The 20,776-nt window shown below is 37.6% G+C and overlaps 1 protein-coding gene across 4 annotated transcripts in view; it reads right to left on the bottom strand.

The window, feature by feature from the left end:
• The window catches only part of TUBGCP5 (tubulin gamma complex associated protein 5), a 57,556-nt gene extending 37,004 nt beyond the window's left edge, over nt 1-20,552 (bottom strand). The window contains exons 1-3 of one of the 4 annotated variants that reach the window (XM_033400215.2): nt 20,363-20,552; nt 17,905-17,958; nt 17,680-17,788 (exon numbers count right to left, since the gene is read on the bottom strand). In XM_033400215.2, the coding sequence (XP_033256106.1) occupies nt 17,680-17,788; nt 17,905-17,958; nt 20,363-20,508 (309 nt within the window). In that variant the 5' untranslated portion in view covers nt 20,509-20,552. The remainder of the gene's footprint in view (nt 1-17,679; nt 17,789-17,904; nt 17,959-20,362) is intronic. The other 3 variants (XM_004276892.4, XM_033400216.2, XM_049712576.1) reach the window with 3 other exon arrangements.
• Nucleotides 20,553-20,776: the final 224 nt, after the last annotated feature.

Here is a 20,776-nt window from a genome sequence, read left to right as displayed (position 1 = left end):
CGCCACAACTACTGAGCCTGTGCTCTAGAGCCCGCAAGCCACAACTACTGAGGCCCACGTGCCTAGAGCCTGTGCGTCACAACAAGAGAAGCCACCGCAATGAGAAGCCTGTGCACTGCAATGAAGAGTAGCCCCGACTCACCACAACTAGAGAAAGCCTGTGCACAGCAATGAAGACCCAATGCAGCCAAAAATAAATAAAATTTAAAAAAAAAAGTTAAAAAGAGAATCTTAAAGGCAGCAAGGGAAAAACAAGTTACTTACAAAGGAATTCCCGTAAGGCTATCATTTGACTTTTCTGCAGAAACTTTGCAGGCCAGAAGGGAGTGGCATGATGCATTTAAAGTGATGGAAGGAAAAAAACCTACAACCAATACTCTACCCAGCAAGGCTATCATTCAGATTTGAAGGAGAGAGCAAAAGTTTTACAGACAAGCAAAAGCTTAAAGAGTTCAGTACCACCAAACCAGCTTTTCAAGAATTGTTAAAGGGACTTCTTTAACTGGAAAAGAAAAGGCCACAACTAGAAATAAGAAAATTACAAAAGTAAAAGCCTCAGTGGTAAAGGCAAATATACAGTAAAGGTAGTAGATCAACCACTTATAAAGCTAGCAGGAAGGTTAAAAGATAAAAGTAGTAAAATGATCTATATCCACAATAAGTAAATTAAGGGATACACAAAACAAAAAGATATATCATGATGTCAAAAACATTAAATGTTATGGGGAGAGGAAAAATGCAGGGTTGTGAAAATGTGTTCAAACTTAAGAAATCAGCAACTTAAAATAATCACGTGTATATATTAGCTTGCTATATACAAACCTCATGGTAATCACACACCAAAAACCTATAATAGATACACACACACAAAAAGAGAAAGGAATCCAAACATAACACTAAAGATAGTCATCAAATCACAAGAGAAGAGAACAAAAGAAGGAACAAAAAAGAAATAAAAAAACAATCCCAAAACAATTAACAAAATGGCAATGAGAACTTACCTATCAATAATTACTTTAAATGTAAGTGGACTAAATGCTCCAATCTAAGGATACAGAGTGGCTGAAGGGATACAAAAATACCCATATATATGCCACTCCTAAGAGTCTCACTTCAGATCCAAAGACACAGGCAGACTGAAAGTGAGGAAATGGAAAAAGGTTTTCCATGCAAATGGAAATGAAAGCTGGGGTAGCAATACTTAAATCAGACAAAAACAGACTTTAAAACGAAGACTGTAAAAGGAGACAAAGTACATTACATAATGATCAAGGGATCAACCCAAGAAGAATATACAATACCTGTAAATATATATGCACCCAACATAGGAGCACCTAAATACAGAAAGCAAATAATAACAAACATAGAGGGAAAAACTGACAATAACATGATAATTGTAGGGGACATTAACAGCCCACTTACATAAATGGACAGATCATCCAGACAGCAATCAATCAGGAAACAGTAGCATAAATGATACGTTAGACCAGATGGACTAAATAGATATATGTAGGACATTCCATCCAAAAAAGCAGAATACACATTCTTTCAAGTGCACATAGAACATTCTGCAGGATACATCACACACTAGGCCACAAAACAACTCTCAGTAAAATTAAGAGGACTAAAATCATATCAAATATCTTTTCCGACCATGCTGCTAAGAGACTAGAAATCAACTACAAGAAAAAAATTTGCAAAAACCACAACCACATGAAGGCTAAACAACATGCCACTAAAGAACCAATGGCTCACTGATGAAATCAAAGAGGAAATAAAAGAATACTTGGCGACAAATGAAAGTGGAAACACAATGATCCAAATCTACTGGACATGGCAAAAGCAGTTCTAAGAGGGATGTTTATACTAATACAAACCTAACTCAGGAAAAAAGAAAAATCTCAAATAAACAACCTAACCTCACACCAAAAGGAACTAGAAAAAGAAGAACAAATAAAACCCAAAGTTAATAAAAGGGAAAATCATAAAGCTCTACAGCAGAAGTAAATGAAATAAAGACAAAAACATAATAGAAAAGATCAATGAAACTAAGAGCTGGTTCCTTGAAAAGATAAACAAATTTGGTAATTTGTTTATCAGACGCATCAAAAAAAAATGAAAAAAGAGAGAAGGCCCAAATGAATAAAATCAGAAATGAATAAGAAGTTACAACTGACACCACAGAAATACAAAGGGTCACAAGAGACTACTATGAGCAACTGTACGCCTAATAAAATGAACAACCTAGAAGAAATGGACAAATTCCTGGGAATGTACAATCTCCCAAGACTGAATCAGGAAGAAACAGAAAATATGAACAGATCAATTTCCAATAATTAAATTGGATCAGTAATCAAAAAAAGCCCCAATGAACAAAAGTCCAGGACCAGATGGCTTCACAGGTGAAGTCTACCAAACATTTAGACAAGAGTTAACACGTATCCTTCTGAAACTATTCCAAAAAATTGGAGAGGAAGGAACACTTCTGACCTCATTCTACGAGGCCACCATGACCCTGACACCAAAACCAGACAAAGATATCACACAAAAAAAGAAAATTACAGGCCAATATCACTGATGAACACAGATGCAAAAGTCCTCAGCAAAATACTAGCAAACTGACTTGAACAATACATTAAAAGGATCATATACCATGATCAAGTGGGGTTTATTCCAGGGATGCAAGGATTCTTCAATATACGCAAATCTATCAATGTGATAAACCATATTAACAAATTGAAGAATAAAAATTACATGATCATCTCAATAGATGCAGAGAAAGCTTTTGACAAAATTCAACACCCATTTATGATGAAAACCCTGCAGAAAGTAGGCATAGAGGGAACTTTCCTCAACATAATAAAGGCCATATATGACAAGCCCACAGCCAACATCATCCTCAATGGTGAAAAACTGAAAGCATTTCCACTAAGATCAGGAACAACACAAGGTTGCTCACTCTCACCACGCTTATTCAACATAGTTTTGGAAGTTTTAGCCACAGCAATCAGAGAAGAAAAGGAAATAAAAGGAATCTAAATCGGAAAAGAAGAAGTAAAGCTGTCACTGTTTGCAGATGACATGATACTATACATAGAGAATCCTAAAGGTGCTACCAGAAAACTACTAGAGCTAATCAATGAATTTGGTAAAGTAGCAGGATACAAAATTAATGCACAGAAATCTCTGGCATTCCCATATACTAATGATGAAAAATCTGAAATTGAAATCAAGAAAACACTCCCATTTACCATTGCAACAAAAAGAATAAATATCTAGGAATAAATCTACCTAAGGAGACAAAAGACCTGTATGCAGAAAGTTATAAGATACTGATGAAAGAAATTAAAGATGATACAAATAAATGGAGAGTTGTACCATGTTCTTGGATTGCAAGAATCAACATTGTGAAAATGACTCTACTACCCAAAGCAATCTATAGATTCAATGCAATCCCTATCAAACTACCACTGGCATTTTTCACAGAACTAGAACAAAAAATTTCGCAGATTGTATGGAAACACAAAAGACCCCGAATAGCCAAAGCAATCTTGAGAACGAAAAAAAGGAGCTGGAGGAATCAGGCTCCCTGACTTCAGACTATACTACAAAGCTACAGTAATCAAGACAGTATGGTACTGGCACAAAAACAGAAAGACAGATCAATGGAACAGGATAGAAAGCCCAGAGATAAACCCACGCACATATGGTCACCTTATCTTTGATAAAGGTGGCAGGAATGTACAGTGGAGAAAGGACAGCCTCTTCAATAAGTGGTGCTGGGAAAACTGGACAGATACATGTAAAAAAGTATGAGATTAGATCACTCTCTAACACCATACACAAAAATAAGCTCAAAATGGATTAAAGACCTAAATGTAAGGCCAGAAACTATCAAACTCTTAGAGGAAAACATAGGCAGAACACTCTATGACATAAATCACAGCAAGATCCTTTCTGACCCACCTCCTAGAGTAATGGAAATAAAAACAAAAATAAACAAATGGGACCTAATGAAACTTCAAAGATTTTGCACAGCAAAGGAAACCATAAACAAGACCAAAAGACAACCCTCAGAATGGGAGAAAATATTTGCAAATGAAGCAACTGACAAAGGATTAATCTCCAAAATTTACAAGCAGCTCATGCAGCTCAATAACAAAAAAACAAACAACCCAATCCAAAAATGGGCAGAAGACCTAAATAGACATTTCTCCAAAGAAGATATACAGACTGCCAACAAACACATGAAAGAATGCTCAACATCATTAATCATTAGAGAAATGCAAATCCAAACTACAATGAGATATCATCTCACACCAGTCAGAATGGCCATCATCAAAAAATCTGGAAACAATAAATGCTGGAGAGGGTGTGGAGAAAAGGGAACACTCTTGCACTGCTGGTGGGAATGTGAATTGGTTCAGCCACTATGGAGAACAGTATGGAGGTTCCTTAAAAAACTACAAATAGAACTACCATATGACCCTGCAATCCCACTACTGGGCATATACCCTGAGAAAACCAAAATTCAAAAAGAGTTATGTACCAAAATGTTCATTGCAGCTCTATTTACAATAGCCCAGAGATGGAAACAACCTAAGTGCCCATCATCGGATGAATGGATAAAGAAGATGTGGCACATATATACAATGGAATATTACTCAGCCATAAAAAGAAACGAAATTGAGCTATTTGTAATGAGGTGGATAGACCTAGAGTCTGTCATACAGAGTGAAGTAAGTCAGAAAGAAAAAGACAAATACCGTATGCTAACACATATATATGGAATTTAAGAAAAAAAATGTCATGAAGAACCTAGTGGTAAAGCAGGAATAAAGACGCAGACCTCCTAGAGAACGGACTTGAGGTTATGGGGAGGGGGAAGGGTGAGCTGTGACAGGGCAAGAGAGAGTCATGGACATATACACACTAACAAACGTAAGGTAGATAGCTAGTGGGAAGCAGCCGCATGGCACAGGGATATCGGCTCGGTGCTTTGTGACCGCCTGGAGGGGTGGGCTAGGGAGGGTGGGAGGGAGGGAGACGCAAGAGGGAAGAGATATGGGAACATATGTATATGTATAACTGATTCACTTTGTTATAAAGCAGAAACTAACACACCATTGTAAAGCAATTATACCCAAATAAAGATGTTTAAAAAAAAAAGAAAGACAGTTTAAACCCAGAAAAAAAAAAAAACCTAGAGACAAATGACAATGAAAACACGACGATCCAAAACCTATGGGATGCAGCAAAAGCAGTTCTAAGAGGGAAGTTTATATCTATACAAGCCACCCTCAAGAAATAAGAAAAATTGCAAATAAACAATCTAACCTTAAACCTAAAGGAACTAGAGAAAGAAGAACAAACAAAACCCAAAGTTAGAAGAAGGAAAGAAATCATAAAGATCAGAGCAGAAATAAACGAAACAGAAACAAAGAAAACAAAAGCAAAGATCAATAAAACTAAAAGCTGGTTCTTTGAGAAGATAAACAAAATTGATAAACCATTAGCCAGACTCATCAAGAAAAAGAGGGAGAGGACTCAAATCAATAAAATTGGAAATAAAAAAGGAGAAGTTACAACAGACACTGCAGAAATACAAAGCATCCTAAGAGACTACTACAAGCAACTCTATGCCAATGAAATGGACAATGTGGAAGAAATGGACAAATTCTTAGAAAGGTATAACCTTCCAAGACTGAACCAGGAAGAAATAGAAAATATGCACAGACCAATCATAAGTAATGAAATTGAAACTGTGATTAAAAATCTTCCAACAAACAGAAGTCCAGGACCAGATGGCTTCACAGGTGAATTCTATCAAACATTTAGAGAAGAGCTAACACCCATCCTTCTCAAACTCTTCCAAAAAACTGCAGAGGAAGGAACACTCCCAAACTCATTCTATGAGGCCACCATCACCCTGAAACTAAAACCAGACAAAGATACTACAAAAAAGGAAAATTACAGACTTATATCACTGATGAATATAGATGCAAAAATCCCCAGCAAAATACTAGCAAACAGAATCCAACAACACATTAAAAGGATCCTACACCATGATCAGGTGGGATTTATCCCAGGCATGCAAGGATTCTTCAATATACGCAAATCAATCAATGTGATACACCATATTAATAAATTGAAGAAAAAAACCATATGATCATCTCAATAGAGGCAGAAAAAGCTTTTGACAAAATTCCACACACTTTTATGATAAAAACTCTCCAGAAAGTGGGCATAGAGGGAACCTACCTCAACATAATAAAGGCCATACACGACAAACCCACAGAAAACATCATTCTCAATGGTGAAAAACTGAAAGCATTTCCTCTAAGATCAGGAACAAGACAAGGATGTCCACTCTCACCACTATTATTCAACACAGTTTTGGAAGTCCTAGCCACGGCAATCAGAGAAGAAAAAGAAATAAAAGGAATCCAAATTGGAAAAGAAGTAAAACTGTCCCTGTTTGCAGATGACATGATAATATACATAGAGAATCCCAAAAATGCCACCAGAAAACTACTAGAGCTAATCAATGAATTTGGTAAAGTTGCAGGATACAAAATTAATGCACAGAAATCTCTGGCATTCCTATACACTAATGATGAAAAATCTGAAAGAGAAATTAAGGAAACACTCCCATTTACCATTGCAACAAAAAGAATAAAATATCTAGGAATAAACCTAACTAGGGAGACAAAAGACCTGTATGCAGAAAACTATACGACACTGACTAAAGAAATTAAAGATGATACCAACAGATGGAGAGATATACCATGTTCTTGGATTGGAAGAATCAATAATGTGAAAATGACTATACTACCCAAAGAAATCTACAGATTCAGTGCAATTCCTATGACATTACCAATGGCATTTTTTATGGAACTAGAACAAATAATCTTAAAATTTGTATGGAGATACAAAAGACCCCGAATAGCCAAAGCAGTCTTGAGGGAAAAAAACAGAGCTAGAGGAATCAGACTCCATGACTTCAGACTATACTACAAAGCTACAGTAATCAAGAGAATATGGTATTGACACAAAAACAGAAACATAGATCAATGGAACAAGATAGAAAGCCCAGAGGTAAACCCACGCACATATGGTCAACTAATCTATGACAAAGGAGGCAAAGATATATAATGGAGAAAAGACAGTCTCTTCAATAAGTGGTGCTGGGAAAACTGGACAGTTACATGTAAAAGAATGAAATTAGAACACTCCCTAACACCATACACAAAAATAAGCTCAAAATGGACTCGAGACCTAAATGTAAGACCGGACACTATAAAACTCTTAGAGGAAAACATAGGAAGAACACTCTTTGACATAAATCATAGCAAGATCTTTTTTGATCCACCTCCTAGAGTAATGGAAATAAAAACAAAAATAAACAAATGAGACCTAATGAAACGTCAAAGCTTTTGCACAGCAAAGGACACCATAAAGAAGACCAAAAGGCAACCCTCAGAATGGGAGAAAATATTTGCAAACGAATCAATGGACAAAGGATTAATCCGCAAAATATATAAACAGCTCATGCAGCTCAATATTAAAGAAACAAACAACCCAATCCAAAAATGGGCAGAGGACCTAAATAGACATTTCTCCAAAGAAGACATACAGATGGCCAAGAAGCATATGGAAAGCTGCTCAACATCACTAATTATCAGAGAAATGCAAACCAAAATTACAATGAGGTATCATCTCACACCAGTTAGAATGGGCATCATCAGAAAATCTACAAACAACAAATGCTGGAGAGGGTGTGGAGAAAAGGGAACCCTCTTGCACTGTTGGTGGGAATGTAAACGGATACAGCCACTATGGAGAACAGAATGGAGGTTCCTTAAAAAACTAAAAATAGAATTACCATATGATCCAGCAGTCCCACTACTGGGCATATACCCAGAGAAAACCATAATTCAAAAAGACACATGCACCGCAATGTTCACTGCAGCACTATTTACAATAGCCAGGTCATGGAAGCAACCGAAATGCCCATCGACAGACGAATGGATAAAGAAGTTGTGGTACATATATACAATGGAATATTACCCAGCCATAAAAAGGAACGAAATTGAGTCATTTGTTGAGATGTCAATGGATCTAGAGACTGTCATACATAATGAAGTAAGTCAAAAAGAGAAAAACAAATATCGTATATTAACGCGTGTATGTGGAATCTAGAAAAATCGTACAGATGAGCCGGGTTGCAGGGCAGAAGTTGAGACAGAGATGGAGAGAACAAACGTATGGACACCAAGGGGGGAAAACTGTGGGGGGGTGTTGATGGTGGTGTGAATTGGGCGATTGGGATTGACATGTATACACTGATGTGTATAAAACTGATGACTAATAAGAACCTGCTGTATAAAACAAACAAAAAAGCAAAAAAACTAATACTAAACTTTCCTTGGGTTATTTGTATGGAAATATATCAATATAAATGTTTCAGCCGTTACATGAAATTCCTAAAAATCTTATATATTCTGGTATAATGTTATAAATCATAATTCTAGTTATTACTTTAAAATGTATATCTCAGAAATAACTAAATTTCCTTGTCAACTGTATTATTATGAACTTTCATCAAATCTTTAACCGTGGTCATTTTTAAGTGTTTTGTCATTTACAGACAGTTCTGGGTATACTCTGATGCTTTTGCAAAAATGTTCCTGTAAAAGGGTTTCATCTTCAAGGAATTCATGGAAAAGACTCTGACAAGTACAGGTTTCTGGCAACTGACTATACTGCTGAAATATAGTGCTGAATGAATAAGCATTTTCAGAACTCTAATGGAAAACTGATGAATTCATAAAAGTGCTAACAAAAGATCAAGATGAAAAAAAATTAATTAATGGGACTGAGTGAACTGATGAGGATGATTATAATTTTTGTGACTTTGTTTGAATTTTAAAAAAAAGTTAAAAAAAAAAGGCAAAAGCATTTCCTCTAACATCAGACACAAGACAAGGATGCCCACTTTTGTCACTTTCATACAATGTAGTCCTAGCCACAGCAATCAGAGAAGGAAAAGAAATAAAAGGAATCTAAATTGGAAAGGAAGAAGTAAAACTGTCACTGTTTGCAGATGACATGGTAATATATATAAGAAAATCCTAAAGATGCCACCAAAACACTGTTAAAACTATTTCATGAAATCACTAAAGTTGCAGGATACAAAATTAATATACAGAAATCTGTTGCATTTCTATACACTAACAATGAACTAATGAAGGAAAAATTAGGAACTCAATCCCATTTACAGTTGCATCAAGGAGAATAAAATACTTAGGAATGAATCTAACTAAGAAGGTAAAAGACCTATACTTGGAAAACTATAACACACTGGTGAATGAAATTGAAGATGACACAAAGAAATGCAAAGATCTACAGTGGTCATATACTAGAAGAATTAATACTGTTAAAATGACCACACTACCCAGCAATCTGCAGATTCAATGTAATCCCTATGAAAATACCAAGGCATTTTTCACAGAACTAGCACAAATAATTCTGAAATTTGTACAGCAACACAACAGACTCTAAATAGCCAAAAGAATCTTGAAAAAGAAAAACAAAGCTTGAGGTATCACATGCCCTGATTTCAAACTATATTACAAAGTGATAGTAATCAAAACAGTATGGTACTGGCACAAAAACAGACACACAGATCAGTGTTACAGAACAGACAGCCCAGAAATAAATCCACATTTATATGGGCTATTATTCTATGACAAAGAAAGCAAGAATATACAATGGGGAAAGACAGTCTCTTCAATAAATGGTGTTGGGAAAACTGGACAGTTACATGCAAAAGAATCAAAGTGGACAACTTTCTTACATCATGAACAAAAATAAATTCAAAATGGATTAAAGACTAAATATAAGACCTGAAACCATAAAATCCCTAAAAAAAAATAGGTAGTACACTCTTTGACATCAGTCTTAGCAATATTTTTTGGATATGTTTCCTCAGGCAAGGGAAACAAAAGCAAAAATAAACAAATGGGACTGCAGAAAATAAAAAGCTTTTATACAATGAAAGATAATATCAACAAAATGAAAACGCCACCTACTGAATGGGAGAAGATATTTACAAACCATATATCCAATATGGGTTTATATCCAAAATACACAAAGAACTCATACAGCCAATATTAAAAAAAACAATCAGATTAAAAAATGGGCAGAGAATCTGAATACACACTTTTCCAAAGAAGACAAAGAAATGGCCAGACACAGGAAAACATGCCCAACGTCAGTCATCATCAGGGAAATACAAATTAAAACCACAAGATATCACCTCACACTTGTCAGACTGGCTATTATGAAAAAGAAAACAAATAAGACGTGTTGGCAAGGATGTGGAAAAACGAATTCTTGTATACTGGTGGTGGGAATGTAAATTGGTATAGTCACTATGGAAAACAGTATGAAGCTTCCTCAAAAAATAAAAAATAGGGAGTTCCCTGGTGGCCTAGTGGTTAGGATTCTGGGTTTTCACTGCCATGGCCCAGGTTCAATCCCTGGTCGGGGAACTGAGATCCTGCAGCTGTGCAGCACAACCAAAAAAGAAAAAACAAAACAAAACAAAAACTACCATAAGATCCAGCAATTCCACTAAACAGAAACACTAAATTCAAAGAATATATGCACCCCTGTGTTTATTGCAGCATTATTTACAATAGCCAAGATATGGAAGAAATTTAAGTGTTCATTGACAGATGAATGGATAAAAAAGATGTGGTGGTGGTATTAATGGACTATTACTCAGCCATTAAAAAGAATGAAATCTTGCCTTTTTCGACAACAGGGATGGATCCAGAGGATACTACGCTTAAGTGAAGTAAGTCAGACAGAGAAAGACAAAGACTGTATGATTTCACTTACATGTGGAATCAAAAAGCAAAACAAATGAAAACCAAAACAAACATACAAAAGAGAAACTGAGTCACAGATACAGAGAACAACAGGTGGTCACCAGAGGGAAGAGGGATGGGGAATAAGTGACATAGGTGAGGGAGATCAAGAGGTACAAACTTCCAGTTACAAAATAAATGAGTCATGGGGAAGAAATGTACCCTATTGGGAACATAGGAATAATATTGTAATAACTTTGTATGGTGACATACGGTAACTAGAAATATCAAACCACTGTACTGTGCACATGGAACTAACATAGTGTTGTAGGTCAATTATACTTCAATTAACCTTTAAAACACGGGTTAATTTGCTCTTTTATGCTACCTGTTCGCAAAGAGATGAAAGTAAAGAGTTAGAGCTTCATCTCTAAATCAGTCACGTGTCCCTTCATAGTCTGTCTTATGAAGACCTGCACAATCCCTGCTACTTTATGGAAAGTCAAGAAATACATGTACATATATATTGAAAGAGCAATTCCATGTGCTATACATTCATTATATCAGAGGTGGCCTTGAATCTCAAAGTTAGAAATAATTTTCTACTTCCACATCCTCTGAAGTCCAAAGCTACAAAGAGCCAGAATTCCTAGTTCCAGTGGCGTTTTACAGATATGCCAAAGTCTTTGCTTATTTCTTCTAGAATAACAAATAACCCTAAATTCTCCTTTGCCAAACATCGTTTCAAGCCTGGAGGTAAGGTGTCCTTTACTGAGTAACTCCTATGGAAACTACGTCTATCTATTTGTAAATCTAAGTAAAGTGGGGTTAGAGATTCGCTTCTGGCATGATGGAGGAAGATGGCCTTCAGATCTTCTCCCCAAAAAGTAACTGTAAGTCTGGACAAGATTGCCAAAGACAACCATTTCAGTGCTCTGGATCAAGCATAGGTATACAAATGCAGTGTTTATCCATGAAAATAACCTCAGGTAAGAACAGTGTGAGTTTGAGGCATGTATGCCTAAAGCTATCTCCCTTCTCCCACCAGCTCCATCAGAGTGGTACTTCAGCCAGGGCTGGACAGCAAGTGAACACTAGCAGCTTTGCTGCCATTGTCTTAGTGGTGATCGCAGTGGCAAGTGAGTGGGGAAACCAGCAGTTGCAGACCTGAGTGTCGGGCAAGCAGTGGACCAGCAGAACAGTTGAGGGTTTATCAGGGAGCTCCTGGATGCAAGACAATGAAAGGGGGCTTGCTAAGCTCTCCACATGTCTTGGGTTGACTAGAAGCTGTGATGTGCACAGCAGAGACTGGAGTGGACCCAAGCCACCCACATCTTTGGCCGATGGAGACTGAGTTCATGTGCAGAGATGAGAGAGCCCACACAAAGTATAAGCCAAGACAGTCTTGAAAAGAGCTTAAGTAGGAATGTACTTCTCAGTCCACACACAAGTAAATCAGATTAACAACCAAAAATCATTTAATGTAATACACTATATCTTATGAACTGAACTATGTCCCCCTCAAATTTATATGTTGAAAATCGAACTCCTATTGTGATGGTATTTGGAGATGGGGCCTTTGGGAGGTAATCAAGTCATGAGGGTGGAGCAACTGGTCCAATGGGATAAGACCAGAGAGCTCTCTCTCTCTCCACCATGTGAGAAGGCAGCCACCTACAAGCCAGGAACAGTCCTTACCAGGAACTGAATTGGCCAGCACCTTGACCTAGACTCCCAGTCTCCAGAAGTGTGAGAAAATAAATTTGTTTTTTAAGTCACCAAAATACCAGCGTGTGGTATTTTGTTACGGCAACCTGAGCTGACTAAGACACATGAATAGGATTCAAGGCAAAAAAAGATATGATATCTCAAAGACACAGAAAAAACTGTGACAAAATCCAACACTCATTCATGGTAAAAACTTTCACCAAACTAGGAATACAAAGGAACATCCTCCTTCAGATAAAGGGCATCTGTGAAAATCCTAAAACTAACATCATAATAAATGGTTGAAACTAAAGCTTTCCCTTTAAGACTGGGAACAAGGCAAAGATGTGAACTTTGGCTTCTGTTCAGCATTGTATTGATACCAGTGCAATAAGACAAAAAAACAAAAAGACACCTCCCATTGGAATGGAGGAAGTCAAACTGTCTTTATTCAGAGATGACACAATCCTAAGTGTAGAAAATACTAAGGAAATCCAGAAGAAAATTACTAGAATAAATGAGTTTAGCAAGGCTAGGCATAAAAAAAATCAATATAAAAATGAGTTCTATTTTTTACATGCTAGCAATAAGCAAACCACAAATGAAATTAAGACAATTCCATTCATAATAGCACCAAACAGAATAAAATATTTAGGAATAAATGTAAAAGAAATGAGGTAATTGGTGAAAAAATTAAAAATGGTCTAAGTAAATGGAGAGTTCATATTTGTGGATTAAAAGATTTAATATTGGGGGCTTCCCTGGTGGCGCAGTGGTTGAGCATCTGCCTGCTAATGCAGGGGACACGGGTTCAAGCCCTGGTCTGGGAAGATCCCACATGCCGCGGAGCAACTAGGCCCTTGAGCCACAACTACTGAGCCTGCGCGTCTGGAGCCTGTGCTCCGCAACGAGAGAGGCCACGATAGTGAGAGGCCCGCATACCGTGATGAAAAGTGGCCCCCGCTTGCTGCAACTAGAGAAAGCCCTCGCACAGAAACGAAGACCCAACACAGCCAAAAATAAATAAATAAATAAATAAATAAAATAAATACACTGCATTATTAAAGAAAAAAAAGATTTAATATTGTTAAGATTGTGTGTTAGTTTCCTAGGGTTTCCTTAAAATACTACAAACCATGTGATTTAAAACAAAAGGAATTTATTCTCTCTCAGTTCTGGAGGCTAGAAGTCTGAAATCAAGGTGCTGGCAGTCTATGCTTCCTCTGAAGGCTCAAGGGAAGAATTCTTCCTTGACTCTTCCTAGCTTCTCATGGTTGCTGTCCATCTTTGGCGTTCCTTGGCTCATAGCTGCATTGTTCCAATCTCTGCCTCTTTCCCTGCATGGTGTTGCCCCATGTGTATCTCTGTATTAAAATTTCTATTTTCTTATAAGGACACCAATCAATGAATTAATCCAGTTTGACTTCATTTTAACTTGCTTACATTGTCAAAGACCCTATAGTAAGGTCACATGCACAGATTATCAGGGGATAGGATTTGAACATATCTATCTGGGGGACACAATTCAACCTAACAAATGGCAATACTTCCCAAACTGATTTATGGATTCAATGCAATCCCTGCCAAAACCCCAGCTGGCTTTTGCAGAAGTTTAGTTGACCCTAAAATGTGTATGGAAATTCAAAGGGTCTAGAATAGACAAAACAGTTTTGAAAAAGAAACAAGTTGGAGGATTTATATCACCTAATTCCAAAACTTACTATAAAGCTACAGTAATAAAGACAGTGTAGTATGTAGTATTTGTGTAAGGACAGGCATACAAGATTAATGAAATAATTGAAAGCCCGTAAATCCTTATATGGTAAATTTGTTTTTGACAAAGTTGCCACGACAATTCAATAGGAAAAGAATAATCTTTTCAACAAATGGTGATAGGACAGAAGAATATATTCGTAGGCAAAAACAAAAAAACAAACTTAGATCCTTTCCTCACAACATATACAACAATTTACTCAAAGTGGGTCACGAATCTATGTGCAAGTACTAAAAGTGCTAGAAGAAAACAGAGGAGAAAAGTATATCTTTGGGTTAGGCAAAGAGTTCTTAGATATGACATCAAAAGCATGAGTCATGAAAGAAACAAATAGCTAAAACGGACTTCATTAAAATGAAAACATTTTTTGAGTTTCAAAAAAACATCACTCAGAAAATGAAAAGATAAGGTAGGGTCTAGAGGGAAATGTCTGTAAATCATTTTCCTGATGAAGAAGTTGCATGAGAAATACACAAACAACTCTGAGGATTTAATAAGAAGACAATCCAATTTAAAAATGGTTAAAAGACTCGAATGAATATCACAGAGGCATACAAATGGCTAAAAAGCACATGAAAAAATGCTCAACATCGTTAGTCACTCAGGAAATGTAAATCAAACCATAGGAGACATTACTACCTACTCTCTAGGATGTCTACAATCAAAAAGACAAACTATAACAAGTGTTGGAAAGGATGTGGAGAAACTGGAACACTTAAACACTGTTAGTGGGAATATAAAATGATACAGCCACTTTGGGAAATAATTTTGCAGTTTTTTTAAAGGTTAAACCTAAGCTTACCATTTAAACCAGCCCTTCCACTCCTAGAAATCTACCAAGAAGCGTGAAGAAAGCTCATATGAGAATATACACAGCAGTTCATTACTCATACTAACCAAAAACTGGCAGCAATCCAAATGTCATCCACTGGTGATTAAGCAAAATGTGGCCATATCCATACAATGGAATACCATTTAGTAATTAAAAGGAATAGAATATGGCCACATGCTACACATGGATGAACCTCAAAAACATCATGAAAGTAAAGCAGACACAAAAACTGGATATTGTACAATCTCATTTATATGAAATATCCAGAAGGGCAAATTTATACATACAGTAAGTAGATCAGTAGTTGTGTGGGGTTGGGGTGAGAGCAGGCATTGACTGCAAAAAAACTGGGCTTGAGGAGAGCTTCTGGGGTGACGGAAATGTTTTAAAACTGGACTGTGGTTGCATAACTACGTATCTACTAAAAATCAGTGAACTGTACATTCAAAATGGAGGAACTTTATAGTAAGTTATATATCAATAAAGCTGAAGAAATGTGACGTTATTGCTGCACTACAAGAGATGTGTCAAAGACACCACAGCAAAGGAGAAAAGGGCAACCAACCAACTTTGCCTGTGTAAGTGGGGAAGAAGCCAAGGACAGAGAGGAACAGCAAGGCAGAAAGGAATACACAGATTTATTTCCTCAACGAATATCTATTGTCTACTCTGTTCTAGGTGCCTGAGAACACATCAGAAGCAAAGTCTACACCTGTAAAACTCCTATGTTAATGGGAAGATAGGAAATAAACAATAACAAACATGATAAACAAGTTAAAAGTATGTATAGGCAATATTTGAATTTAACATTAAATGATGAGATTCCTCAGGCACAAGGGGAAGGGCAGGTACAGGACATAGGATGTGCCACAGAAGAACTAGGGTATGTGGTTTCACTGTGTTCAGTGAGCCCTGTGACTGGGGGTGTACAGAAAAATAACCAAAGATGGCAACAAAAAGGTCAAAGTAGGAATCAGAAGTGACACTCAATGTTTCATTTAATTATTCTGCACCACATAGGTATTTTCATTGGTACAGATGAAACTGAGATTAGGGCATTTGCCTGGCAAAATGATAGTAACAGTATGCACTGAAGATGGTCTTTATTGGACTAACAGTGCTTGGCACATAGTAAATGCCCTAAAAATGCTTGCCTTTATGTTTATTATTAATATTATGGTGTCATAGTGCCTAAATTATTAAGTTCTATGGTCTATCCAGAAAGCTATACAAAATGAATCAAGAAGAGATATAAAAAAAGATTTGCCTCCTTCTCTTTCAAAATGATCCTTGCAGGAACAGTACACAGAAGTGTATTTCTAATCCTTAGGGCATGGGTTCATAGCACTGCAGTTCTCTCCTCCAGAAATACCTTTATAGCCCTTCCTTAAATTTATGGACAGTTTTAAAAATTATCTCAAGCTTTCTTTCTTAGGCCACAAACTCAGTGCAGACAAAGGGAAAGTCTATCAATAACAGAATACTCCACAGAGGTTATTGTGAAGATTGAGTTAATATATGTATGCACTAAAGGGTTAACTCAGGAGGCCTGGGTTGCCCAAACCCTGAACATCTCAAAGATCTTCAGGACTGGCCCTTGACCGGCTCCTGAGATATCCTCTGAGCCCTTGGAATACCCTGCTAGTACAGTATATTTGTATGCCATTCTTTGGGCCACACTGTTATCAGCCTGACCAGACAGTTTATGATAACAATGTGACTTATGGTGAACGATTTTGTAGGCCTGAAGTCCTTGGTTTGACCTCTGGGAGTGCTGGAGATTGAGTAGCTAAGGTCAGCCACATGGGCAAGAAAATCCTGGACACCAAGAAAATCCTGGACACCAAGACTCAGGAGAGTTTCCCTAGTTTGCAACATTTTGTCACTGGGAGAGTTAAGTGCATCCCCATGCAAGTTCACTGGGAAGGGACATCTGGAAGCTTGTGCCTGGTTTCTCCCGGACTTCACCCCATGCCTTTTCCCTTTGCTCATTTTAAATCTGTATCCTTTCACTGTAATAAACCATAACAAAAAGGAGAGCAATTTTTTGGGGGGGAGCTCTGCGAATGCTTCCAGTGAATCATTGAGCCTAAAGGTGGTCTTGGGGACCCATGACAGAATATGGAAGTCCTTAGAAAAGCACCTGGCATCTAGTGAGCAATATATGGATAATTATTATTGCCAAGTACAGAGAAGTCATTTAAAAGTTTAAGGATAGCCAGAGAGTGCTATTATTTCTGCCAATCTCTGATCTCAATTTCCATAGTAGGTTGGGGCTAAGATGATTATACAAGAACATACTTCTTTCATCACAAGCTTGAGACACACTGGATTTGATGGCAACACTTAAGTCAATTTCCAGGAGATTCTGGTTCTAGTTAGTAGACAATACTAAAACAGAATGAATGTTTAAATGTTAATAGAAACAGGCTGACAATAATCAGATTAGAAACAGTAAAATACAACAGAGATCTCACAATATAGCATACCTTGATTTCCTTTATGCTTGGAAGTGATGCATTTAGAAATTCCTCAGTTAATCTCTTCCAACTAGCAGCTTTGCTGAGATCAGAATGAATGATGAATTTTTCATAAATCCTAAAACGTTAAAAAAATATCAACCGGTAACTGTAAAACTATATTAACAAAAAGGTCTATAAGAAAATTCATATATATCTGAACATGCACATATATATACACACATATAAACTTACCCTTCTATTGTCTTTTCTACCTTGTGGCTGTTGACATCTAAGAAACGATGAAATCTAAATGAGAAAATGTAATTCTTATAACAATCTTGTCATATAGCTATGCAGATTAGTCTCACAACCATGCACATCTCCCCGACACCCTATCCTCAGCTATATGTTTCCAGTGAGTGCACCTCTCTCCCTGTATCACCTCTATCATTCATGCAAACCACCACTGAATCTGAGAGACTGCTCAAGCATTCTTTCCATAGGACACAGGCTGTCCTGAGCTACCCAACCCTGTCCTCTGGCTCCTCTGTCTTTTCATAATGCCATGTGTCTAAGTCCAGCACAATACATTCTATAGCAGGGGTTCCTAACCTTTTTATGCCAGCGAAGCCCAGTGAATCCTAGGGACCCCTTCTCAGGGGTTAATTAATTATGGGGTATGATTAATGCTTTTAATCATAAAATGAAATACAAAAGAAGCCAAGCATAGTGAAATACAGTTGTGAAATATTTTTTTTACTTTTTATTTTTTTTGCGGTATGCGGGCCTCTCACTGTTGTGGCCTCTCCCACTGCGGAGCACAGGCTCCGGACGTGCAGGCTCAGCAGCCATGGCTCACGGGCCCAGTCGCTCCGCGGCATGTGGGATCTTCCCGGACTGGGGCACAAACCCCCAGGGAAGCCCTATATTTTTATTTATTTATTTATTTATTTATTTGTGAAATATTTTTTTAAAGTTTGTGATGCAGTAAGAGACATATATCTTTGTTACAGCATTAAATAACAAAATCTAGCAGTGGGTTCATAACTATGTAACAGTAAATGACATTTAAAAATATCTGCAATAACTACAATATGGCAGTGAAATATGTGATTTCTGCTGGTGATACAGTCATATAATAAGTAACGGCCTGTTGCTTTCATTCATAGTTGAAGGAAATGCTACTTTTTAGTTAGAGATTAGTGTAATTTTTTTCTTGTCCAAATCCATAACATCTGAATTCTATCTTCAGGCCCTCAGGTTAAGAAGTCCTATTCTACATCATATGTAATTAATTTTTGTCTGTCTTACCGAAGGACAGAAGCTTTATTTTGCCTATCTATGAATTTCTAAGGCCTAGAATGTGGTCAGTTTTTTAAAAAACAAACATGAATTGTTCATTTTTCTGATGGATTAAAGCATCATGAAATTATAGTATAACTCACTCAACTCTAGTTTTTCATCTTTTAGTATCAAAGCCACATAATCTGTACTTGAAGTAAATTATACTACTAAATAACATATCAAATTCGAACCCAGTAAATGGCTGAGTGAAATACCACTTTACTTATAATAATTTAGTTTCTCAGTGTGCAAAAGTAGGTAATAACTGCTAATGTCTCTCTCAACACTAAAATAATGTCTACTTATCTACTGTCATTTAGAAATAATAACATAAAAAATTATTTGAGATACAGCATTTAAATTTCTCTATTTATATCACCTATTCAGGCATTGTTATATTTATAAGTTACATTTAAGAACTGAGTATTTTATTTCAGAAACTTGGGGGGGCTGTTAGACTCATCTATTCTTATTATAAACCAGGTAGGCACTTTATGATCATTAAGGTTGATAATCAAGATTACAGATTTTGCAAAACTGTTTACTATTCAAGAAGATTTCTATTGAAATTAAACAGGTAGAATATTAACAATGACTAACATTCTTCTGATAATTTTTTAAAAATAATAATTTAATTACAGGTAATGATCAAAACAGTATCGTCTAATTTACATGTTCCATAAAGAAAAATGGGAGCTCTGACTTCACCTAAGTACCTAAACTGAATAAATCTTTAAAAATTAATTACATGAAAAACTGTATTAGAAGTTGCATTAGGTGGCCTGGTGTACTCTATGCCAAGAACTGTTCTAGGTGCTGGAATAAGAACTGAACAAAACAGACGAAGATCCCTACCCTGGTGGAAGCTGTATTCTGCATGAAGGTGGGGGAGGAGACGACAAACAGTAACAACAGGTAAGTTATCCCATGTGTCATGCTACGCGTTTTGGAAAAAGAAAAAGAGCAGGGTAAAAGAGATCTGGAGTGGCCCAAGCAGTGAGGGAGAGTCAGCGAGAATACAGTTTTAAATTGGGTATGGCCATTATTTTGCTCTAAAACTTTACTCACCCATCCATTCAAAAAATTATTTGATGGGCAGTGGCCCGCGCTAAGCGCAGTGGGCGGGGCAGGGAACTGGATAGACAGAACCCTTCCCTAGGGGCGCACTTCTAAGACTGGAGGACGACCCCCAGCAACCCACAACCCACTGTTCGAGCTTGCGTGTGTCACTGCGTCAGGGACCCAGAAGGCGCGAGGTCACCAAGCAGCTGGAGCGGCAAGGCGCGCTGGGGCTCTGCCGGTCGCGCCACGCGCCGCACACCTCACCAGACCCCTTCCGTCCCCGGCTCCGGTGCCGCGCCCGCACCTGAAGTTGGACCAAGCGAAGTGCAAGGCGAGCTGGAAGTTGGGGTCCGCCTCGTCCTGGACGCCCGCCACAAGGCGGACGAGCTCGCGCACGTCGCGTTCTTGCCGTCGGTCCAGCCGGCTCCAAGACGGCGCCGGAGACGCCATACCTCCGGCGCTCCCGCAGTCCTTCGCCCGGTCGCGCCCGCTCTCGCGAGTGTTCGAGCTACCGCCTAGTTGAGCGAGGCTGCGGCCTCTCTCGCGAGAGTTCGCGCTGCAATCGCGTTGAGCCCTGGCTCTGATATTTGTTGGTGGCTTGGGTCTCACGTGGTTAAGTTTAGGAACGTTTTAAAAGGGGTAGACGTTATTAGTAGTTTTATTAATAATAGTCTCTGGCTAACCTTGGTTGATGGGTAACTCCTAATGTTTTGAGAGC

This window comes from Orcinus orca, chromosome 7 (genome assembly GCF_937001465.1).
Source record: "Orcinus orca chromosome 7, mOrcOrc1.1, whole genome shotgun sequence".
Classification (NCBI taxonomy): domain Eukaryota; kingdom Metazoa; phylum Chordata; class Mammalia; order Artiodactyla; family Delphinidae; genus Orcinus; species Orcinus orca.
The sequence above is the reverse complement of the archived record's forward strand: the minus strand, read 5'-3'. Positions and strand labels throughout refer to the sequence as shown.